The sequence below is a fragment of the Pongo abelii genome, chromosome 1 (assembly GCF_028885655.2).
Source record: "Pongo abelii isolate AG06213 chromosome 1, NHGRI_mPonAbe1-v2.0_pri, whole genome shotgun sequence".
NCBI lineage: Eukaryota > Metazoa > Chordata > Mammalia > Primates > Hominidae > Pongo > Pongo abelii.
Window position 1 is genome coordinate 208,769,449 of NC_071985.2, and position 26,618 is coordinate 208,796,066.

Here is a 26,618-nt window from a genome sequence, read left to right on the forward strand (position 1 = left end):
CCAGCCTGGCCAGCATGGTGAAACCCCGTCTCTGCTAAAAATATAAAAATTAGCTGGGCATGGTTGTGCGCACCTGTAGTTCCAGCTACTTGGGAGGCTGAGGAAGGAGAATCACTTGAACCCGGGAGGCAGAGGTTGCAGTGAGCTGAGAATGTACCACTGCACTCCAGCCTAGGTGACAGAGTAAAACCCTGTCAGAAAAGAAAAAGAAAAAGAGAAAAAGAAAAAGAAAAGAGATCAAAGTGGTTTTAAATTTTAAAGTATATAAAACTGAATAAGAAATGGTATTTTTCAGCTGGGCACGGTGGCTCACGCCTGTAATCCCAGCACTTTGGGAGGCCAAGGCAGGAGGATCACGAGGTCAGAAGTTTGAGACCAGCCTGACCAACATGGTGAAACCCCATCTCTACTAAAAATACAAAAATTAACTGGGCGTGGTGGCACGTGCCTGTAATCCCAGCTTCTCAGGAGGCTGAGGCAGGAGAATTGCTTGAATCCCGGAAGCAGAGGTTGCAGTGAGCAGAGATCTCGCCACAGCACTCCAGCCTGGGCGACAGAGCAAGACTCCACCTTAAAAAAAAAGAAAGGAAGGTATTTTTCGACCAGGTGTGGTGGCTCACGCCTGTAATCCCAGCACTTTGGGAGGCCGAGGCGGGCAGATCACGAGGTCAAGAGATCAAGACCATCCTGGCCAAAGTGGTGAAACTCCATCTCTGCTAAAAATATAAAAATTAGCTGGTCATGGTGGTGCGCACCTGTAGTTCCAGCTACTTGGGAGGCTGAGGAAGGAGAATCACTTGAACCCGGGAGGCGGAGGTTACAGTGAGCCAAGATCGCGCCACTGCACTCCAGCCTGGTGACACAGCAATACTCTGTCTCAAAAAAAAGAAAGAAATAGTACTTTTCCACTAGGTATAATAGCTGTAATAGTATTCTAATAAGAAGCAAGCCTCCACAAAATACATAATTTATGGTAAGAAAATTCTTCGATTTTTTTTAACCAAAATACAAAATCCATCATTCTCATTCCAAATTAACTAAGTCACTCATTAGAGATAGTGATAGAATGAGGAGGGGAAAAAAGATTTTGGAGAGTTAGTCTCTGGTTTCAACTCTGGCCCCAACTAATTGTGTAAAGATGGGTAAGTCATGACTTCCCTAGGCCTTTTTTTTCTTTTTATTTTTGGCAAAATAAAAGAGAAAAGCAGCTGAATCCTGCAGTCATCTTCAACTTCATAAGATTCCAAATTCTAGTGCTATTTCTTTCCCATTATTCATAGAAGTCCAGGCTTGACAAGGAAAAGGATCACCAGATTAGACTATCTAATACCAAATTACTTCAATATACAAAAGATGGCATAATGAAGGGTAAAAAGCAACAAAGAATGGACAAAGTATTGAGTGAGAAAAGCTTAAAATCTACATTACCTAATGATTTTGTCCAAATTCATTTCAAAGGTCATCAAAAAAATCAAATAGGTATGGGTCAAAAGAAATTGACGACAGACAGATAAAACAAGTGAACACACAGAAAATGTAAAATAGCACAACTATAAAGGGAATTTAAAAGTAAACAATAAGATGTCTTCCTCCTGTTGATTAGGAAAAATTGAAAATATCACAAAACACTGATAAAGATGGTGAAACTGTTATGCTGACAACTACTAACAGCAAGAAATGTTTGTACTATCTTGTTAAAAAGCGAAATGGCTCACCCAAACCCACCAATGAATTTTAGGATCAAAAAATGAGATGACCAGATATGGTGTGTTTCCTATAGCACCATGAAGTATTCTTACCAAAAACGTTGACCATGAATCTAATCAAGCCTCTGGGGCAGGCTGGGTGCAGCGGCTCATACCTGTAACCTTAGCACTTTAAGAGGCCAAGGCAGGAGGATTGCTTGAGTCCAGGAGTTCAAGCGAGACCAGCCTGGGCAACATAGTGAGATCCCATCTCTATACAAAATTTTTTTTTAATTAGCTGGGTGTGGTGGCATGTGCCTGTAGTCCCAGCTACTTGGGAGGCTGAGATGGGAGGATTGGTTCAGCCCAGGCGGTCAAGGCTGCAGTGAACAGTGATCATATCACTGCATCTCAGCCTGGGCAACAGAGTGAGACCCTGTCTCAAAACAACAACAACAACAACAAACCAAAAGAAAGCAACCTCTGGGGCAGCTGTTTCTCAAAATGTAAGCCAGGAGACCCTTCCACCAGGTGATCCATTAGGTCAGAACTTTTCTTATAATACTAAGGCATCATTTGCCTTCTTCACTCTCATTCTCCTCTCGTGCATATATAGTAAAATTTTCCAAATTTACTTGGCTATTTGGTATAAGATATCACAAGGTAATGAATGCAGAAGCAGACATGAGAAACCTCTTCTAAGATGTGCAAAAATGTAAAAGAATGCCACTCTTCTCACTATTTTTTGTTTTGGGAAATACAGTTGTTTTACATTAAAAATGTTTTATGATAATACGTAGTAGGTTCATTATCGTTCTATATTTAATGAATTAGTAAATAATTTTTTTTTTTTTCTGAGACAGAGTCTCACTCTGTCGCCCAGGCTGAAGTGCAGTGGCGTGATCTCAGCTCACTACAAGCTCCATCTCCCAGGTTCATGCCATTCTCCTGCCTCAGCCTCCTGAGTAGCTGGGACTACAGGTGCACACCAAGCCCAGCTAATTTTTGTTGTATTTTTTAGTAGAGACAGGGTTTCACCATGTTAGTCAGGATGGTCTCGATCTCCTGACCTCGTGATCTGCCCGCCTCGGCCTCCCAAAGTGCTAAGATTACAGGTGTGAGCCACTGCACCCAGCCGTAAATAAACATTTTTAAAATTTCTCAGGATTTTTTTTTTTTGAGACCAGTCACCAAAGCAGGAGTGCAGTGGCACAATCGTGGTTCCCTGCAGCCTTGATTTCCTGGGCTCAAGCAATTCTCCTACCTCAGACTCCCAAGCAGCTGGGACCAGAGGCACACTCCACCAAGCCCAGCTAATTTTTAAAATTTTTTTGTAGAGATGAGGATCTCACCATATTGCCTAGGCTAATTTCTCAACTTTAATTTCTAATATAGTAAAATAGGTAGATACAACCCACATAACTGAAAGCTGTTTGAGGCCTTCAATAATTTAAGAGTACAAAGGGGTCCTGAGATTATTTACAGGAAATGCAGGGAGGGGGAAAATGAGAGGACAAAGTTAAATGATACCACAAGGAAGCAATTGCTAAATTCTGGATTTGGGACAATCTACCTTTCAGCCGAATGGCATTTTTACCAGACACAGATGGGGGACTGTTACAGATTAAGAAAAACTTAAGAGATATAACGATCAAACATAAAAAGTAGAAATTACTTGGATACTGATTTGAACAAACCAACCAAAAATTAAAAGATATTTTAGAGATAACCAGGGAAATCCCAAATTGTATACTAGGAACTTCAGGAGATCAGAGCATTGTGGTTAGGGAAGAAAATGTCCACATTGTTTGAAGACATATACTGAATTAAGTAGGGATGCAATGACATGATGTCTAGCATTTACTTTAAAACATTTCAGCAAAGGAAATAAGAAAAAAGGGGCAAAGCAAATGTGGCAAGATCTTGATAACTGAATTGGGTTTACGGAGAAGTTTGTTCTATTCTTATGCATGTTTGAAAACTTTCATAACTAAAAAAGCAAACATAAAAATGTGTACTTCAAGAAAAGTAATACAGGCCGGGCGCAGTGGCTCACACCTGTAATCCCAGCTCTCAGGGAGGCAAGAGGCGGGAGGATAGCTTGAGCCCAGGAGTTCGAGACCTGCCTGGGCAATATAGCGAGACCCCGTTCTCCAGAAAAAGGAAAAAAAAAAAAAATAAGCGTAAGAAAAGTAATACAACAACATATAGTTTCAAAGACTGTTTCTCCCTCCTATTATAGCCCAGAGCTGTTTATCTTGTTATTAAGTTAGACTGCCTGCCTTCCTTCTTCCTTCCGTCCTGACCATAAATGCACAGAATTTGAATAAAATAAAGAATATTGGCTGGGCATGGTGACTCATGTCTGTAATCCCAGCACTTTGTGAGGCCGAAGCAGGTGGATCACCTGAGGTCAGGAGTTTGAGACCAACCTGGGCAACATGATGAAACCCCATCTCTACTAAAAATATAAAAATTAGCTGGGTGTAGTAGTGCATGCCTATAGTCCCAGCTACTCGGGAGGCTGAGGCAGAATTGCTGGAAGGCAGAGGTTACAGTGAGCTGAGATCGCACCACTGCACTTCAGCCTGGTCGACAGAGCGAGACTCTGTCTCAAAAAAAAAAAGAATATTTTTAAATATATCATGAAAGTGAAATACTTCGTCATCAGAATTTTCAAGATAGAGGGGAATCAAAAATCTATAACCAGTTTATAATCTATCAATTTCCCTTGGTCTTATTCATATTCTCTCTCTGGCCCCATCTTTTAATTTAGGTTAGAAAGCCTCAGGTTTCTATGACTACATTCCAAACAAAGATACAAAGATTTATTTAATTATCTCATTAATTCAAAAATTTTTAACTCAAAGTCCAAGTTCTAGAGCCTATCTTGCTTCCTAAAGAAAGAAAAATAAGACATATTTCCTATCAACTTCTATAAGAACCTAACCTCCAAAAGAGGACTTTTAAAAGTCAAAATCTGATTTGATTTTCAACTCTGAGGCTTTCACTGAACATTCTTTAGTCTGACAAGGTAAAGTTTTTCACAAAATGAAATAAGTCAGCCCTCCTTATTCATGGGTTCAGCATCTGTGGATTCAACCAACTGAGGATCAAAAATATTTTTTAAAAGGCCAGGTGCGGTGGCTCACGTCTGTAATACCAACACTTTGGGAGGCCGAGACATGCAGATCACTTGAGGTCAGGAGTTTGAGACCAGCCTGGCCAACATGGTGAAACCCCGTCTCTACTAAAAATTAAAAAAAATTAGCCAGGCGTGGTGGTGGGTGCCTGTAGTCCCAGCTACTTGGGAGGCTCAGGCAGGAAAATCGCTTGAACCCGAGAGGCGGAGGTTGCAGTGAGCCGAGATCGCGCCACTGCACTCCAGCCTGGGTGACAGAGTGAGACTCCATCTCAAAAAAAAAAAAAAATTTTATAGATAGATCTCCTGTCTCTACAAAAAATACAAAAATTAGCCAGGCGTGGTAGCACATACTACTTGGAAGGCTGAGGCTAGCCATGATCACACACTGTACTCCAGCCTGGGTGACAGAATGAGACCCTGTCTCAAAGAAAAGGGCAGCAGGGAGGGGGCGGGGGAGGGGCTGGGGGGTGGTTGCAGTTGTACTGAACATGTACAGACTTTTTCTTGTCTAAACACAGTGTAATGACAACTTACATAGCATTTACACTGTATTAGGTATTATAACCTAGAGATGAGTTAAAGTATATGGGAGGCTACTTGTAGGCTAATATGCAAATACTATTCCATTTTACATAAGAAACTTGAGCATCTGTGGATTTTGGTATCCACCAGGGGTCCTTGAACCAATCCCCCATGGATACCAGGAGATGACTGTAGACCGGGCACAGTGGCTCATGTCTGTAATCTCAGCACCTTGGGAGGCTAAGGCGGGTGGATCATCTGAGGTCAGGAGTTCGAGACCAGCCTGGCCAACATGGTGAAACCCCATCTCCACTAAAAATACAAAATTAGCTGGGCATGGTGGCGCATGCCTGTAATCCCCGTTACTCAGCAGGCTGAGGAAGGAGAATCGCTTGAATCCAGGAGGTGAAGGTTGCAGTGAGCTGAGATTGTGCCATTGCATTCCAGCCTGGGCAACAAGAGCAAAACTCCGTCTCAAAAAAAAAGGAATGTTTTTTAATCTTGTCATATATAAATTGTGATTACCTGGAAAACAATTTTCTCACTCCAAATTCATAAAACATATCCATTAACATTTTTATAATGAACAGTCAATTAAATGCCTAACTGTAAGTTAATAATATAAGTCTGTTTTTCACAAATAGTTTTTTTTAAGAACAGGGTAGATTAGATAAAGGGGAAGAAGGTCTTGTTAGATATGAGTTCTAAATTTCTTTTCAAACAATCAATATGTCAGTATGTTCAATTCTTCGCCTTCTGCTTTTAAACTTAACTTTCTCGTAAAGTGACCATTTTCGATTACCTGCTCCACCTTGACTCATTCCAATTACCTGCTCTGTCATAACCATTTTTCCGGCCAAACCACTCACCCGGTGACTCTCTTTAAATTAGCCAATCAGAATTAGTTTAGCCTGTGCGGTCTAACCCTAGCCAATAGGGGAACGACACAGCAGCAGGGGCCACATGCGTCAGGGATAAAAACCCCTTCCCCTCCCTTATCCAAGTGTGTGCTCACAAATTGCTCCATCTCTAAGAGCACACCCTTCTATAGAAGTAACTTGCCTTGCTGAGAATTAAAAAGAAAATTTTATATTCAAGTACTTTATTTATAACAGTCTCGATGCTTTAAAAAAAAAAAAAAAAAAAAAAACCCCAAAGGGGTAGGTCGGGTAGGGCATGTGGGACAAAATAAATAACACTTATTACTTTTATAATTAATTATGAAAGTTTTTAAGCTCTCTAAACAAAAAGATTCTTAATTTTCTTAATTTTTATTCAATTTTTCTTTTTTTTTTTTAGAGATAGGGGTCTCTCTCTCTTGCTATGTTGCCCAGGCTGTCCTCAAACTCCTGGTCTCAAATGATCCTCAGCTGCGAGTAGCTGGGACTAGAGAGCACACCACTGCACCCGGCTCCCAAATAAAAATATTTATTGGGAGAGGAAGAAAGCTAGCATATCAGAGAAAAAAGAACCAAGGCTGAATAAAAAGGACTGGCTTGAAGTCCCAATTTACCAGCTACATGACTAAGTAAATTACAACCTCTTTGGGTCTGGATTTCCTCTTTATAAGATCTGCTTTGTCTGTAAAGATTAAATCAAATAAGACACGTGAAAGTGAACTAAAAGTATGCAAATGAAAGCCATTACCACTTTTAGTATCACATTAACAAAGCATTATGCGGGAAATAAGATTGGCAGTTTTAACTTTAATAGAGCTGATGGTTGATAAATGGTTACCTAGCATTAACTGATTGGTAATAAACAAAATCTGATTAATTTAGAGTCGTATAAACAACCAAGAAGTTTAAAGGGCATATGATTACCAATTTTCCATTAATATTTGTGATTAGTGAATAGTCTATCTTGTTTCGGTTGAAAGGCTATATATATTTTTTTTAAATAAATAAAGCGATAAAACTGTTTCCCAGGATTAACTGTTGAGATGACAGACAACCATGGCAGGTCCTGATTCCAAGTGAAGAATCTGAGAAGAAACTTTATGCCTTCGAACGTATTAGTAGACTTCAAATAAATGGACAAGTTCTAAACAGTAATCTGATTCACTCACAAGCTATATATCAACCAAACAGAATCTAAGATTCTTCAACTTGCAGTTCTCACCTGCACTCTCAGGCCTCAGGTGTTCTGTTTGACCCACAAAGGCTCATTTTATAGATGTTTCACAGAAATTTAACACTGTAAGAATTGCAGTTTGAGATAAATGAAACTGAGCCAATAGGCAATGGCTAAAAATTTCAAGACATCTTTGGTTTACTTCCAAAAAGACCTTCAGTAAATACTCAACACTTGATTAAAACTCATTCAAATATTTCCCTTAGGTGACATCAAGAGCAAAGTGCACAGAACTCATGCCTTGCAACAGGATGCAAATATTCTCCAGTGTTTTGGGGTGTATTATTTTTACCCCCATTTATCATGGTAGTCTTTCAGATGAAATAAATTATTCTGTTGTTTCCCATTTTCTTTCTAGATGAAGAAAAGGAAATAAAAACAAAAACCAAAAGGAAAGAAACGAATGAAAAGGAGGAATCCTACAGGAGCTAATATTTTAAGAGACTTGAGTGGCTTAATTTCTATTAAAATGTAGTTCAGTACAATTGCAACAAATGGAGGAAGCTGGGCTGGTGACTCAGTTCCAGCTGCTTGGTATGAAATGAGTGCAGCATAGCTATAGGACACTGGAGCTGGCTCTTGAAGATGACCCATCTGTAACAAGTTGACTCGCCCAACGAAGAAAAAAGTACTAGGTATGTAGGCCTTATCTTTTAAATTGAGCTCCTTTTTTCTCCAGAAAGAGAACAATAACAAAAAAAAAATCGAGTTCCTTTTTGAAGGTGCTGATTTTCAGGGCATAAAATTAATTCACACATATCAAAGAGACTACTGGACACTATATAAACATATAACAACAACAACAAAAAAACCTCACAAAAGTTAACACCATAGAACCAGAATTATTTGTTTCAGAACACTTTACTACTATTAATTATTCTTTACTAGATTTGCTATATTCTGGTTTGACTGATAGTCAAGTCACTAACTGAACAAATTAATCATGGACTCAACAAAACACACACACCAAGACCCCTTGTCACTAAGAATTTGTCTTTGTCCCAGTTCAACCAGTTAAAGAATTTTACTGATTTGGATTAAATATTGTTAATCTGTCTACTTTTAATGTCAATTTTAATGTCAATCTGTGGAGGAATACTTCAAAAAAAATAGCACCCATGAAAAGATTTCAAATATGGATTCCATAATTCTTTTGTCTTTGTTTTTTGTTTTTTGTTTTTTTTTTTTGAGATGGAGTCTCACTCTGTTGCCCAGGCTAGAGTGCAGTGGCGTGATTTCAGCTCACTGCAGCCTCCACCTCCTGGATTCAAGTGATTCTCCTGCCTCGGCCTCCCGAGTAGCTGGGACTAAGGCACTCACCACCATGCCTGACTAATTTTTGTATTTTTAGTAAAGACAGGATTTCACCACATTGGCCAGGCTAGTCTTGAACTCCTGACCTCAAGTGATCACCTGCCCTGGCCTCTCAAAGCGCTGGGATTACAAGAGTGAGCCACTTTGCCTGGCCCAAATATAGATTCTATAATTTTTAACATCTTGATAACAGTTTAGGAGTAAAGTGTATACTGATAACAGGTTTAGAAAAACATTCACTAATAATTCTATTAATGCAGCTCTTAGCGGCCTCAACAGGATGTATCATCTTTGAAATCGTCTTAAAAAAGAACATAAAGACATAGCAACAAAATACTCCCTCTCTGTGTGTCTATGTCTCCCTCGACTCTCAATCACACACACACACATCCCCACCCACCCACATACACACACACCCCAACCCACCTACACACACCCCACCACCCACACACACACTCACACACACACCCCCACCACCCACCTACCCACACACACACACACCCTCCACCCACCCACCCACACACACACACACACATATACACATACACACACCCCACACACACACAGTGGGTACACATGTGATTCTGAATGCAGTCATAAAGCACAATTATCTTGAATTGGACTGTTCTAACAAGTGCTTCGTGTAGCTCAAGTCAACTTTACAAAGGGGAAAAATGGAGTCTGACTTTCCTGTCTGGACAGCAGCAGGAAATAGATGATCTCTCTGAAAGACAGGCCTGTCTCATTCCATTTAGTCTCTTGGCATGTGTCATTCATGCTGCTGCTACTGAAGATCATGGAAATTGAAATGATTTCTCAAGTTAACAAAGACTGTTTTCAGAAAGGTGGAACCACAGAGACATGATCATGAAGATAAAACTATCTGAAGAGTCTATTTGGGAATCAGATTTTCTTCTGAGTTTCTAACTGCCTTTGAAGATATGCAGAACTATCAGTTTCATAGTTCCATTGTAACATTTTAAACTATTACAAAAGTGAAGTTTTTTTCCCTTCCTTTTTCTTGAATTTAAATATAAGGTAACTGACTCCAAGGAAGATGAGGCAGCTTGCCCCAGGTCCCAGTGAAATCAGTGATAGAGCTCTCTCCATACACAGCCAGGTCTCACTCCTGAAATTTTCTATACTATGCCATGGTTGTTTCCCAACTGATGACAGGCCAGAACATCTTTAACTCTGCCCCCAATTTTAATATTTTCACTTATATTATCTGAAGCTTTTGTTCAAATCGTTGATGTAAACTGAAATTCTTTGTGAAGCCTGGGCCCGTTTTTTTTATCTAAACGTTCTTTAAATTGCAATATGAACAGAAAATTAGGTTTGGAAATGACTCCCACCAAAGCACTAAGGCTGCTCTGGCAGGCAAGTAATGGGAGATTGTTCACAGCCTCACAAGGAACACACGAATACTACCAGCATAGTCATTAATGCCAACTGAGATTCAAAGAGAACATGTCATACAGTGCCAGAACTAGAAATGGGCTTGTTCTTATGGATGAAATGTCATGTAACAATCATTTTTTTCAAATCATAGAGTGAGCTGCTAAGTAACTCTCAGAGGAGTTCTATTGTTCTCCACTGGTTTGTTCTGGAGTCAGTACTTCTCACCAAGATATTAGGCAATTACCAGGAAAAGCAGGAAAATAAGCACTGTAGGCATTTTTTCTCCCCCACAGATTTCTAAAAAGAGTCACATTTAATGTTTTAAGATTAAGAACATATCATGAAAAGTACTACAGGGATGTTTTATTCCTCTGTGATAACTTTCATATATACTGGTGGGTTGTTTCTTTGTTTTTGTTTTTTGAACCAATGTTCACTTTCTTGAGGTACTTTCTCTTTAAAATTTTGTTCAAGACTGCAAGTGTGTAAACTCATAGAAAAGATCTGGACGAGGCCAGGCACAGTGGCTAAAGTCTGTAATCCCAGCACTTTGGGAGGCCAAGGCCAGAGGACTGCTTGAGCCCAGGAGTTCAAGACCAGCCTGGGCAACACAAGGAGACCCTGTCTCTTAAAAATAAAAAATTAGCCAAGTGTGGCAGTAAATGCCTGTAGTCCTAGCTACTTGGGAGGCTGAGGCTGGAGGATTACTTGAGCCCAGGAGCTCAAGGCTACAGAGTAAGCCGTGATTGTGCCACTGCACTCCAGCCTCGGTGACAGAGGCAGGCCCTGTCTCCAAAAAAAAAAAAAAAAAAGAAAAAGAAAAAAGGAAATGATTTGGAAGAATAAAGACCAAACCTAAAATAAATTATCTCTCTGAAGGGGAAGTTGATGACTAGGGGGTAGGGATGGTAGAGACTCATTATCATGTACTACTTGCTTAGTTTTAGTTGCCCTAAGAAGCATTTTTTATATTTACTGGAGACCTATGATTGCTAAAGACCAAAAAATCTAAGCTTCAATTTTAAGTGCTCTCTACTGTTGATTTTACATAAAGCCCTAGGTAATAAAGATATATCTTCTTTGATATTTTCTAATTATAAGGCCCCGAATGCCTACCTCCCATGCGCCACTTTTTATATATATAAACACTTAACATATACACTTAAATATATACACTTACACATATTTCCACATATACACCTAAACATATATATACAAATCTGCAAATATCAATCAACCGATAGGAGTAATGCCTTTAAAAAGTCTGCAAATGAAAAGAAACAGACAACTCTGAAATAGCTATAATGGGTTTACTTCCTTTTCTGACCCAGATTCCCATGTTTATGGCACTATTACTGGTATGTATCACAATTAAAGCACTGTATTAAACTATTCAATGACGGCTTTTTCAAAGCATGGCAGTCAACTCACTTGCTCCAAGCCAAAAATGGAATAGGAGAAATTCATGTATTTTAGGACACAGGGTGTGTGCCTGGTGGCACAGTCTATTTTTAGGAGTTATATTGGGAAACTTCCTTTGTGTACACATGTATAAAAAAAAACAGTAGTAGAAGGGTAACTACATGACTTACTTCATTCTTACAACATCTCTGTCCAACATGAATAAAGTAATATCTTCCCAAGAGCTTGTAGTTTTAACTCACTATTCCCAAAGGCTTATTTCTACATTTATATACATAACTAAAGGGGTTCCTAGATGACTTTATGGCTTATGTTCAATAAATTTTAAAGTCTGTAAAATTTCAAATATATGCACTAGCAGTAAGTAAAAATGTATTTTAAGGGAATGACAGAAATCTGAGTACACTAACCTAGAACTGGGAATGGAATTATAGCTCTCAGGTAACTATCAGCATGTGATGCTCAGAGGGATAACATACATGAATTCTGCCACTTTATCAAGTGATAGGCTGTCAATATCTTTTCCTGGACACTGTTCATGACTTGATATACAATATGATTTAAATTTGTGTCCTTGCCCAAATCTCACATCAAATTGTAATCTTCAATGTTGGAAGAGGGGCCTTGTGGGAGGTGACTGGATCACAAGGGCAGACTTCCCTTGCTGTTCCTGTAACAGTGAGTGAGTTCTCACAAGATCTGGTTGTTTAAAAATATGTAACACCTCCCCCTTCTCTCTTCTTCCATCTCCGGCCATGAAAGACATGTCTGCTTCCCCTTTGCCTTCTATCATAATTGTAAGTCTCCTGAGGCCTCCCCAGCCAGGTTTCCTGTACAACCTGCAGAACTGCCAGTCAATTAAACCTCTTTTCTTTATGAATTACCCAGTCTCAGGTAGTTCTTTATAGCAATGTGAGAACAGACTAATAGTTTTAAAAATAAGTATAATAGCAAATCATGTTGTGACACTTGCATCAAGAGGAATCCACTGCCAAACCCTAGATTTTTCCATTAATACAACTATTCTTAACCCTTGATTTAAATCTTTTGGGGAAGGGGATGTATGAATGTTCTTCACCTCAGATCTGTTTGCTAAAGGTGAATAGACATTCCTGAATAAAACAGAGCTTTCTACTCATCACGGCTCTTCTCAGCCCTCTCCACTACGGAAAATAAGCCATAAAGTCATCCAGGAGAGAAAGCTGCAAACAACTCTTCACTTAGCAAGAACAGACACCGGGCCACAGATAATTGCTCTTATTTTACAATACATTTAAACAAATGTGATTAAAATATTTGCATTATAGCTAAAATGCTATAGAAAATTACTGTTATTTTCTGAAAAATAAATTAAATGAAATTGACAACAATGGTATTCAACCTCCTAAAAATCCTTGTCTTTAAAGATCCAGATTATAAAGGTCACATGTTCAACACATTTGGGGCCAAGATGATGTCTGCTTAGAAAGTTCTTCATGACTCCATGTTTACACTGGAAAAAAGAAGTCAAGGATTTCACTGCATCCACACTAACACTTAGCTCCTGGTGCTGCTCATGAAATTTAAGGTAAACATACAAAAGTTCCTAAAAAAGACTGAGTAGCCACGCAGTATACTGACAGCATGACTTGTCCAAAATAGTTATATACAAGTTAAGTTTGTCCATATACCAGCAGAACTTTAATGCAATATATTTCCTTTAGAGAATACATGCCATCAAGGTGAAAACAGGATCAAACTGAAAAGATAGTTCAGCTTAAGTTGATTGCAAACTGCGACCATGTCTTACCTTTTCAGGTCAACAGTCGTCACACTAAATACAACTCCTTTGAGCCAAAGAATCATGAAGAGCCTCTGGGAAAAGGGGCAGTTTCCTATGCTTTCACCATCACTGCCAGCCTGGAAAACAGAATTAAACATTAAAAACAAGGTCAAAGTGATGATACTCAACATGACATATCTTTTTCTGAATTTTAATCAAGAGTACAAGAAGCCAGGAAAAGTTACATTGTGGAAGGAAGAGTAGAAATTTGGGTCTTTATTATTTTGTTCTTTCATTAGCCTTTTTTTTTTTTTCTTTTTTTGAGACAGGGTCTCCTTCTGTCACCCAGGCTGGAGTGCAGTGGTGCGATCTCAGCTCACTGTAACCTTCACCTCCAGGCTCAAGCAATCCTCCCATCTTAGCCTCCCAAGCAGCTGGAGCTACAGGCACGTACCACCATCCTGGCTGATTTTTAATAGTTTTAGTAGAGACAGGGTTTCACCATGTTATCCAGGTTGGTCTTGAACTCCTGGGCTCAAGTGATCCACCTGCCTCAGCCTCCTAAAGTGCTGGGATTACAGGCATGAGCCACTGCACCCAGCTAGCACTAGCCTCTTTCTTTTCTTAAAAATGATCAGTCTAGGGCCAGGCGTGGTGGCACACACCTGTAATCCCAGCACTTTGGGAGGCCGAGGCAGGTGGATCACACGGTCAGGAGTTTGAGACCAGCCTGGCCAATATGGTAAAACCCCATTTCTACTAAAAATACAAAAATTAGCCAGGTGTGGTGGTGGGTGCCTGTAGTCCCAGCTACTCAAAAGGCTGAGGCAGGAGAATCACTTGAACCCGGGACGCAGAGGTTGCAGTGTGCCGAGATCGTGCCATGCACTCCAGCCTGAGCGACAGAGTGAGACTCTGTCTCAAAATAAATAAATAAATAAATAAATAAAATAAAAAATAAAAATGACCAGTCTAGTATAGCACTACCCAAGAGAATTTAATGCATGATGGTGATGATCCACATTGCCAATGTCCAATATGGTAGCCACTAGCAATATGTGGCTGGGGAGTATTTAAATGGGGCTAGTTCAAGTGAACTGAATTTTTTTGTTTCATTTATTTTAAATTACAGTCATGCATCACTTACTGACAGGGACACATTCTGAAAAAAATGTGCTGTTAGGCGATTCTAGCATTTTACAAGCATCACAGGGTATGCTTACACAAACCTAGATGAGATAGCCTACTACACCCCTAGTCTACATGGTATAGCCTATTGCTCCTAGGCTACAAACCTGTACAGCATGTTACTGTACTGAATACTGTAGGCAAGTGGAATATAATGTAAGTATCTGTACATCAAGACACATCTAAACATAGAAAAGGTAGAATAAAAATACGAATTATAAGCCAGGTGCAGTGGCTCACGCCTGTAATCCCAGCACTTTGGGAGGCCGAGGAGGGCAGATCACGAGGTCAGGAGTTTGAGACCAGCCTGGCCAACATGGTGAAACCCCATCTCTACTAAAATACAAAAAATTAGCTGGACGTGGTGGTGCGTGCCTGCAGTCCCAGCTACTTGGGAGGCTGAGGCAGGAGAATTGCTTGAACCCGGGAGGCGGAGATTTTACTGAGCCGACATTGTGCCACTGCACTCCAGCCTGGCGAAAGAGCAAGACTCCGTCTCAAAAAATAAAAATAAAAAATAAAAGTGAATTACAATCTTTTGAGACCCTGGCATATGCAGCACATGACTATAATTTATAATTTAAAACATAAACAATATGTTTTCATAATTTAAATAGCCACATATGACTAATGGCTACTATGTTGGACAGAACAGTAATTCCTAGGGGGTACATAAACCCTTGCCTCAGGGCAAAGGCAAAGTCTGTTATGGGTTTTCTGAAATGTAAAAATCATTTTTCATTCTATCAGACAGTATTCTTCGTAAGGCAAAGTAAAAAGGGAAACTTGTAGGTGTACCTGCCTCCAAAAAAAATTCATTATAAACATCCCATATCCTGGCTGGGCGCAGTGGCTCACTCCCGTAATCCCAGCACTTTGGGAGGCCAAGGCGGGCAGATCACGAGGTCGGGAGTTTGAGACCAGCCTGACCAACATAGTGAAACTCCGTCTCTACGAAAAGTACAAAAATTAGCCAGGCGTTGTGGCGCATGCCTATAATCCCAGCACCCGGGGGTGCTGCGACAGGAAAATTGCTTGAACCCGGGAGGTGGAGGTTGCGGTGAGCCGAGATTGTGCCACTGCACTCCAGCCTGGGCGACAGAGTGAGACTCCATTTCAAAAATAAAAATAAATATCCTATATCCTGTTTTGTTTTTTATTTTTTTTCAATTAGAGATAGGATCTTACTATGTTTCCCAGGCTGGTGTGCAGTGGTTACTCACAAGCACAATCACAGCATACTGCAGTTTCAAATTTGTGGACTTAAGAAATACTCCCGCCTCAGCCTCCCCAGTAGCTGAAACTACAGGCATGCACCATCATACCCGGCCCATATCCTGTTGTACACATTCCTTCAGAGAGCAAGAAAATAACAAAATATATATTTATAATAACCTATTTCTAATCCTACTTAATGAATGGCAATGGCGAGGTAGATTTTCCTAAAAATCAGAGTGGTACAAATCTTTTTCAGTCACATCATGTATGCCCAAGGTGGTGGTGGTTGTTTTTTTTTTAACTTTTATTTTAGGTTCAGGGGTATTATGTGCAGGTTTGTTATATAGGTAAACTCATGTCACGGGAATTTGTTGTACAGATTATTTCATCACCCAGGTACAAAGCCTAGAGCCCAATAGTTATTTTTTCTGATCCTCTCCCTCCTTCCATCCTCCACCCTCAAGCCCAGAAATAAGGCCACACACTTATAACCATCTGATTTTCGACAAAGCTGACAAAAACAAGCAACGTCAAAGACTCCATATTCAATAAATGGTGCTGGGATAACTGGCTAACCATATACAGAAGATTAAAACTGGATCCCTTCCTTACACCATACACAAAAATCAACTCAAGATGGATTAAAGACTTAAATGTAAAACCCAAAACTATAAAAACCCTGGAAGACAACCTAGTCAGTGCCATTCTGGACATAGGAACTGGCAAAGATTTCATGACGAAGATGCCAAAAACAATTGCAACGAAAGTTGACAAACAGGATCTAATCAAACTTAAGAGTTTCCGCACAGCAGAAGAAACTATCAACAGAGTAAACAGACAACCTACAGAATGGGAGAAAATATTTGCAAAATATGCATCTGACAAAGGTCTAATATCCAGCATCCATAAGGAACTTAAACAAAATTACAAATATAAAACAACCCCATTAAAAAGTGGGCAACTGACATGAAGACACTTTTCAAAAGAAGACACACATGTGGCCCAACAAGCACATGAAAAAAAGCTCAATATCACTGATCATTAGAGAAAAACAAATCAAAACCACAATGAGATACCATTTCACACCAGAATGGCTATTTTCAAAAAGTAAAAAAAGTAACAGATGCTGGCAAGGTTGTAGAGAAAAGGGAACACTATACACTGCCAGTGGGAGTGTAATTAGTTAAACTATTGTGGAAAGCAGTGTGGCAATTCCTCAAAGAGCTAAAAACAGAACTACCATTCGACTCAGCAATCCCATTACTGGGTATATACCCAAAGGAATATAAATCATTCTACCATAAAGACACATGCATATGTATGTTCACTGCAGCACTATTAATGATAGCAAAGACATGAAATCAGCCCCAAGTTTAAAAAGGAAAGATGGACTGAAGGAAAAGGAGAGATGGGAAGGAGAGAGAGCTGGAATGCTGGAAGAGAACGTTCTGACATTGCTAGAGATCAACACAGCCTGTTGACTACGACATCCATGGAAAGTGCCAGAAATAACTCTCCAATAAGTCATTCAAAGATGCTGGTAAAAGTACTGTTTATTATCCTAAAGTAACTCTCAAAAAATTCAGAAGCATTTCAGTAAAATGCTACATCAGTAAAAAGTCATTAATTCCTAAACTAATGGAGAGGTAAAGGGAGTTTAAAAAACAAAAACAAAAAAATGTGGGCTTATAGTGAAGATTCTAGAACCCTAATCAGACAGCATGGAACAGTTACAACAGAGCTTGGTTTAAGAAAAAAAAAAAAAAAAATCCGATCATTCTTTATCAGTAACAAAATATACACAGAATTTGAGGGCAGAATGAACCATATTAATTCCTAATACTACATACAACTTGTACAAAAATGTACTTCCTAAAAAAGGCCTAGTTCTTAAATTTTATTGTGATTACAAATAACCTAAGGAAAACATTTAAAATGAAGACCCCAGGGCCTCATATCTAGAGATTCTGATTCAGCAGAACTCCTGGGTTGGGGCCCAGGAATCCTTATTTTGTTATAGGCACTCAAGGAGATTCCAAAGTAAGGCAACTGCCTGCTGGATACATTAAGAAACAGTGGTGTGGGAAGGTTAGGATGATATTTGATTCTCAGAACCCAAGTCAATTTACAGCACTAACTCATCCTACTATATAACAAACTGGTGCCCAAAGTTGCCTTTTTGAAGATACCGACCATTAATAGCATGGAACACTGATAACACACAAGTGGATTTACTACAGACAACAAAATGTTAATACACTACCTTTCCAATTAGCTTGATAATCCAAATTTGAGATTTACTGAAAAAAAACACACAGTAGTTTGGTACACAAAGAACTAGTCTGACTCAAGGTCTTTATCCTCCTCCACTTGATCTATAAAATTAACTAAAATTTCCCAAGCTGCCTGTCAAAGCAGTGTTAAAATCATTAAGTTGGTAAATAAGACATAATAAAGATATTACATGTAGGAACTTAGAAACTCGTTAAACTAAAAGCAGGCTAAAGATGAATGGGGACTGGCTACAGATCAGTCACCATACATAATCTCCTACAGTGGTCTGCAGAGCCAGTCCTTGAGCATGGGCAAAAGAATCTCAGAATACAGAACAGTTCATGAAGACCTGGTCAGGACACAAATGCCCCTTTCCTTTCACAGGTGACTGCCTCCTTTTTCTAAAATTTTCTAGCCAATTTTCCCAATTTACTTTTGTTTCAGGTATATCAGAAGCTCGTTACACATCTCATATGCCTAATAAGCACTTTCCTTCATGCACACATAAATAAAAGGATGCATATTCTTCAAGATGGACCTGAAAAAAGTCCCTTTTTTACTAACCACTAATGACAAGTCAAATAAGAAAAGTCATCGTCACCATGAACAACTTTTTCCAAAGTTTTAATAGCATCAGAAAATTGGGAGCTACTAGTCAGATGAAATATTTATTTTTATTTTTGAAAATTTTTAAAGTATAGAAAAGGCGACGCACAATAGTTCATGCCCGTAATCCCAACACTTTGGAAGTCCAAAGCAGGAGCAACACCTGACACCAGGAGTTTGAGATCAGCCTGGGCAACCGAGCAATACCCCATCTCTACCAAAAAAATTAGAAAATTAGCCAGCGTGGTGGCACTCTCCTATAGTCCCAGTTATTCAGGAGACTGAGGTAGGAGGATCACTGGAGCCCAGGAGTTCAAGACTGCAGCGAGCCATGATTATAGCACTACATTCCAGCCTGGGTAACAGAGCAAGACCCTGTCACTATTTAAAATATATATATATTATACATATACACACACATACACATATACACATACATATAAATACATATATATACACACATCCACATATATATGTATAATTTATGTATATACAGTAAAACTGTGGAAAAATTCAAATTTCTTTTTTTTTTTTTTTTTTATTAGATGGAGTCTCGCTCTTTGCCCAGGCTGGAGTACAGTGGTGTGATCTCGGCTCATTGCAACCTCTGCCTCCCAGGTTCAGGCCATTCTCCTGCCTCAGCCCCCCGAGCAGCTGGGAGTACAGGCGCCCACCACCATGGCTAGTTTATTTATTTATTTATTTAAAAAAAATTTTTTTTTTTTTTTTTTTTGAGATGGAGTTTCACTCTTGTCACCCAGGCTGGAGTGCAATGGTGTGATCTCAGCTCACTGCAACCTCCACCTCCCAGGTTCAAGTGATTCTCCTGCCTCAACCTCCCGAGTAACTCAGATTACAGGTGCCCATAACCACGCCCAGCTGATTTTTGTATTTTTATTAGAGACGGTGTTTCACCATGTCGGTCAGGCTGGTCTCGAACTCCTGACCTCAGGTGATCCACCCGCCTAGGCCTCCCAAAATGCCCGGATTACAGGCATGAGCCACGCCGCCCGGCCCAATTTTTGTATTTTTGTTAGAGACAGGGTTTCACCATGTTGGCCAGGCTGATCTCAAACTCCTGACCTCAAGTGATCCACCCACCTCAGCCTCCCAAAGTCCTGGGATTTCAGGTGTGAGCCACTGGGCCTGGCGAAAAATTCAGATTTCTAGAATTCACAAGTCAAAAACTTTCTCCTTTAATCCAAGTTAAATATAAAATTCAATTTCAACAAAATTATAGAATCAAAATTACCCTGTTTAGTATGAACTACACTGAATACAGCCTATTGCTACAGCTGACTGAGGGCATTGTGATACAATGGAAAGCATCCTACACTGGGAGCCAGGATACGTTTATTCTATACCCAGTTTTGTATTAGTAACCATAAAAATTAACATATAGTTAACAATAGCATTTAAGAAAAGTATGCCTTTAAAAAATACTTTACTTTTCACTGCTTCTAACAGTTATATTCATTATTTTTAAAATAAATAAAAACTGAAACACTAGAGAAAGTCAGCGTTCCCTTACCCTTGGACCATTAATTTGCTACTTATTCTTCTACATTTTTATTTTCTATGTACATACTACTGTTTTTCTTTCAATAGAGACGGGGTTCTAACTATGTTACCCAGGCTCGTTTCAAACTCCTGGCCTCAAGTTATCCGCCCACCTTGGCCTCCCAAAGTGCTGGGATTACAGGTGTGAGCCACCACGCCTGGCCCATACTTTATTCCTTGAAAAATATGATCACATATATATAACTTTTTTTTAGTTTATATATTTTATTTCCAACTTAATGTAACCAGTCCTCTGGAGGCTGTAATGTCTCTGCCAGAATACTGTCAGAGATGGCCAGGGAGGAAACCAGGGCCTTCAAACCCTGCCAAGCCCCTGCCCCTGGGATGGGGTCAGAGGAGGCCTAACAGAGTCAGGACTTTGAACATTAACCAGTGGTAATGAGGCCACCTCCACTAGTGTATCAGGGAGGTCACACAGGGAGCTGCAACTCCCATTCCCCCACCCCAGCAGTAACAAGGAGCCTCCTCACCATGGTTGCTGGCTTGTTTGGTTCCAAGTCTGAGATGTATAAGGCAAAAAACTAAGAAACTCACTACCATCTAATTCTGTTTTTCCAGAAGCAGAAGTCTCTCAGAAGTATTAAATTTATTTATTTATTTTTCTTTTCCTTAAAATCACATTCTGGAAGCAAGAAGTATTAAATCTAAAAAATGGGGCTAGGCACGGTGGCTCACACCTGTAATCCCACCACTTTGGGAGGCCAAGGCAGGCAGATCACCTGAGGTCAGGCGTTTGAGACCAGCCTGGCCAACATGGTGAAACCCCGTCTCTACTAAAAATACAAAAATTAGCCGAGTGTGGTGGCGCACGCCTATAATCCCAGCCACTCGGGAGGCTGGGGCAGGAGAATTGCTTAAACCCAGGAGGCAGAGGTTGTAGTGAGCTGAGATCGCGCCACTGCACTCCAGCCTGGGCGACAGAGCCAGACTCTGTCTCAAAACAAATAAAAATAAAAATAAAAAAAATAAAAATGAGATAGCCCAGTGGGGCACTTGGACTTCTGTCTCCACCTGGTTATAACAAAGCAGTGCCATCTCCCTTCTCCTTTTCCCTCCACAGAAATGTCAAAGGAGTCTTACTTGAGTGTCAGAACTTTAAAGAGAAGGATTAAACAAGATCCAGAGTCTCTTAACATAATATGAAAATGTCCATGTTTCAACTGAACGTGTCATACCAAGAATCATATCAAACGGAATGATCTGCTTGAAGCAAATGAAAAAACAGAAAGCCTCAGCAAAAAAAAAATAGAAGATATATGTCAGAAGATAAACACAATAATTAAAGTTTAAAAAAAAAAGAAGATATAAAGAAGTCCCAGATGGAAATTTTAGAACTGAAAAATACAGTAACGTAACTGAAATTTAAAAACTCAGTAGATGGGTTCAAAAGCCAAACGAAGGGGACAGAAGAATCAGTAAAATGGAAGGTAGAATAACAAAAATTACCTAGTCTAAACAACAGAGAAAAACTACACTGAAAATGTAATACTTCTTATATATTTCCATGTTTTTGTTTGTTTGTTTGTTTTGAGACAGAGTCTTGCTCTGTCACTCAGGCTGGAATGCAATGACACGATCACGGCTCACTGCAACCTCTGCCTCCTGAGTTCAAGAGATTCTCCTGTCTCAACCTCCCGAATAGCTGGGATTATAGGCACACATCACCATACCCAGCTAATTTTTGTATTTTTAGTAGAGACAGGGTTTCACCATGTTGGCCAGGCTGGTTTGAACTCCTGACCTCAGGTGATTCCCCCTCCTCGGTCTCCCAAAGTGCTGGGATTACAGGCGTGAGCCTCCACGCCCAGCCTGTTTCCATGTTTTGAGATCATCCATCTAACTGCCACTCCTGAAGGCTTCACTGGATGCTATCTATTGTCCCAATAATTTTATATCTAGAAATTTATTCTATAGAAACAGTCATACAGATGTCCAAAGATACGAGAGAGGAATACTGAGGCCTTATTGTTTGTAACAGCAAAACACTAGAGACCACCGAAGCCCATCAGTAAAAGATTTGTTAAATTTATAGACCACCAACAGAGGATGGAAGTCTAGGCCACACAATTCAGCCTTTGCTGGCATGGTGAGGATGGAGCCACAGCTTTTTCTGTGGTGTTTACAGTAGAGCAGTAATTATCTAAAAGTTTGTGGTCTTGTTTAGGCTTCCCCTTCCCTGGTTCTCAGACAAGAGGCACCAGGATTTGGTTGGAGTTTTTTCTCTCAGTTCCTGCTAGTGTGTCCAAGTTGCTGGCTTCTTTAGCTCCAAGTCAGGAATATAGGAGGCAAAAAAGCAGGAAATTCTATATTCCCAGGAGGAGAAGTCTCTCAGAAGTATTAGATTTAAAAGCAAAATTAAAATGCATAATATGTGACATATCCATACAGTGGAATATTATTTGACAATTAAAAGCAATGAAGTATGGATACATGCTATAACTTGAATAAGTGAAAGGAACAAAACACCACATATCACAGCTGGCCTTCCGTATCCACAGATGCAGAACCCGCAGATACAGGGACAACTGTAATGGACTTCTACATCCACAGAGGAGTCCTGGAACCAATCCCCCGTGGATTCCAGGGGACAACTGTATATGATACCATTTATATGAAATGTCCAAAATAGGCAAATTCATACAGATAGTAGACTACCTGTTGCCAAGAACTGAGGATGGGGAAGAGGAGTGACTGCTAATGGGTACATGGTTTCTTTTTGAGGTGACGACAATGTTTTAAAATTAGACCCTGGTGGCTGGGCATGGTGGCTAACATCTGTAATCCCAGCACTTTGGGAGGCCAAGGCAGGTGGACCACTTGAGGTCAGGAGTTCGAGATCAGCCTGGCCAACATATAGTGAAACCCCATTTCTACTAAAAAATACAAAAATTGGCCAGGCGCAGAGGCTCATGCCTGTAATCCCAGCACTTTGGGAGGCCGAGGCAGGTGGATCACGAGGTCAGGAGTTCGAGACCAGCCTGACCAACATGGTGAAACCCTGTCTCTACTAAAAATACAAAAATTAGCTGGGTGTGCTGGTGCATGCCTGTAATCCCAGCTACTTGGGAAGCTGAGGGAGGAGAACCACTTGAACTTGGGAGGCAGAGGTTGCAGTGAGCCAAGATCATGCCACTGCACTCCAGCCCGGGCAACAGAACAAGACTCTGCCTCTCCCAAAAAAAAAAAAAAAAAAAAAAATTGGCCGGGCGCCGTGACTCACTCCTGTAATCCCAGCACTTTGGGAGGCCAAAGCAGGTGGATCACGAGGTCAGGAGATCGAGACCATCCTGGCTAACACGGTGAAACCCCATCTCTACTAAATATACAAAAAAAAAAAATTAGCCTGGCGTGGTGGCAGATGCCTGTAGTCCCAGCTACTTGGGAGGCTGAGGCAGGAGAATGGCGTGAACGTGGGAGGCGGAGCCTGCAGTGAGCAGAGATTGCGCCACTGCACTCCAGCCTGGGTGACAAAGTGAGACTCCGTATCAAAAAAAAAAGAAAAAAATTAGACCCTGGTAATGGTTGCACAACTCTGTGAACATACTAAAAACCATTGAACTGTATATTTTAAATGGGTGAATTATATTGTATATGAATTACATCCAATAAGTTGTTTTTTAAATATATATATAGATTATAAATATAAATATATACATGCTGAAGATGATTTTAATTTGGATTACATAAGTTTGTTTTGTTTTGGTATCTTTAGTAGAGACGGGGTTTCACCGTGTTGGCCGGGCTGGTCTCAAACTCCTGACCTTGTGATCCACCCGCCTCAGCCTCCCAAAGTGCTGGGATTACAGGTGTAAGCCACCGCACCTGGCCTGGATTACATAAAGTTATGATTTCATGTTACAAAAACATACATGTCTACTATGTTTTCTTAAAAATTAGAAAACCAGTCTGAGAAACACATAGTGAGATCCCATCAGCACAAAAAATTTTTTAAAAATTAGCCAGGTGTGGTGGCTCATGCCTGTGGTCCCAGGCTACTCAGGACACTGAGGCAGGAGGATCACCTGCAGGACCTGGCAGGTCGAGGCTGCAGTGAACCATGATCACACCACTGCACTCTAGCCTGGGTGACAGAGTGAGACCCTGTCTCCAGAAAATAAAAATAAAAATTGGCCTGGCGTGGTGGCTCACGCCTGTAATCCTAGCACTTTGGGAGGCCAAGGCAGGCGGATCATGAGGTCAGGAGATCAAGACCATCCTGGCTAACATGGTGAAACCCCATCTCTACTAAAAACAAAAAAAAATTAGCCGGGTGTGGTGGTGGGTGCCTGTAGTCCCAGCTACTCAGGAGGCTGAGGCAGGAGAATGGCGTGAACCTGGGAGGCGAAGCTTGCAGTGAGCGGAGATAGCACCACTACACTCCAGCCTGGGCGACAGAGCAAGACTCCGTCTCAAAAATAAAAAAATAAAAATAAAAATAAATTTTTAAAACTCGAATAATTAAAGAGAAAAATAATCCCACTGACAGAAATAACAATGACTCTCTAGATAGAGTCTTAGCATTCATTTGGGTTTTATTCTTATAAAAGGAGTATTTTCTTTACCTTGCTGTCTGGGTGTTCCTCACTAGCCTCACCCTCTTCCCTTCACACCTCTGTGGTAATACTTTAATTGCATAATACTGTTATTTAATCAGAAACTGCTGGATTAACTCCAATATTGCAGAATAGGGGTCAATGGCAGATGCCAAATATTTTAATGTTTTACTAAGTCAAGATTAAGGAACTGCTCACTTAGAAAACCTAGTTTAATCAGTCTTTAGAATAGTCAGGTTTTTAAACACCTAAGAAGAAAAGCTTTAACTTCATTCTTCTCTTTATTTATGTTTATGGAACTGAGGGTAAGGGGTGGTGATGACTAGGGGAAGAGAGAAGTCAGGACCTGAAAGTAAGAACAGGCTCCTGACCATTAAATTATTTTCCTCGACATATTTTCTGGGGAGTATATAAAGTAATGTGTTGTTAAAGAATGAACTTTAAAACTGTAATACCTCATTTACCTTTAGTATGAATTCTATCTAAATTAGCTGTCTAAATACACAAAATGGTTGCTTTGATTTAGACTAACTTAAAAGTCCCAAAACAATGTGATAAATGGGCAAAGTCACCTGGCTTCTATTACCTATTTCTTCAGTTTTTTTTTTTTTTTTTTTTTTTTTTTGAGTTGTAGTCTCGCTCTGTCACTCAGGCTGGAGTGAAATGGCGCGATCTCAGCTCAGTGCAACCTCTGACTCCCAGGTTCAAGCAATTCTCCTGCCTCAGCCTCCCAAGTAGCTGGGATTATAGGCACCTGCCACCATGTCCGGCTAATTTTTGTATTTTTAGTAGAGATTGGGTTTCACCATATTGGCCAGGCTGGTCTCAAACTCCTGACCTCATGATCCGCCCACCTTGGCCTCCCAAAGTGCTGGGACTACAGGCGTGAGCCACCGCGCCCAGCCTATTTCTTCAGAATTTTTGCTAACACATGCTGGAACCAAGTTTGGAGTCTAGAAGTTTTATAAGCTGTTCTTCTACAGGGTCTGCAGAGCATGTGAGAAACCACAGTGTAGAATCACACATATCTAGGTTTGAATCCTGACTTGCCTACTTCATTAGCTGTGTAATCTTCAGTAAGTTACTTAACATCTGTGAAACTTGACTTACTATATACCATGTTATTGTGGGGATCAAATAAGTTAGGATACACACAGTTCCTGGCACATCGTAAGAGTTTTTAAAATGTTACTTGACTTAAAGACACTCCATGCAAAGAACTAAAGGCCTAACAACAGATTCTTCAGTTCAAGCACTTAGTGGTTAGAATCCCTAGATTGCTTTATTCTTTCAGAAAACAAGGAGAGAAGGGAAAAAAATCTAAATATCTTCCACATTAAATTATTCCAACTGACATAGATTATGACCCGATGCTTTAAAAAAAAAAAAAAAAAAGGTCTACATAAAGTTTAAATGTTCACTAAATAGAAAAAAGCAAAGATATTCTTTTCTTTTCTTTTTTTTTTGTTTGAGACAGAGTCCCGCTCTGTCGCCCAGGCTGGAGTGCAGTGGCACGATCTCGGCTCACTGCAAGCTCCGCCTCCCGGGTTCACGCCATTCTCCAGCCTCAGCCTCCTGAGTAGCTGGGACTACAGACGCCCGCCACCATGCCCAGCTAATTTTTGTATTTTTAATAGAGATGGGGGTTTCACCAGGTTAGCCAGGATGGTCTTGATCTCCTGACCTTGTGATCCGCCCACCTCGGCCTCCCAAAGTGCTGGGATTACAGGTGTGAGCCACAGCGCTCGGCCAAGATATTCTTTAATATGTCAAAAATCTCTGGCCATGCAAAGATTATATTATTGTTTCCTGGC

At 40.2% G+C, this 26,618-nt stretch overlaps 1 protein-coding gene across 1 annotated transcript in view; it reads right to left on the reverse strand.

Moving 5' to 3' along the window:
* The window catches only part of CLIC4 (chloride intracellular channel 4), a 93,231-nt gene that overhangs the window by 27,690 nt on the left and 38,923 nt on the right, over positions 1-26,618 (reverse strand). The window contains 1 exon segment of the mRNA NM_001131088.1: positions 13,412-13,521. Within this exon segment, the coding sequence (NP_001124560.1) occupies positions 13,412-13,521 (110 nt within the window).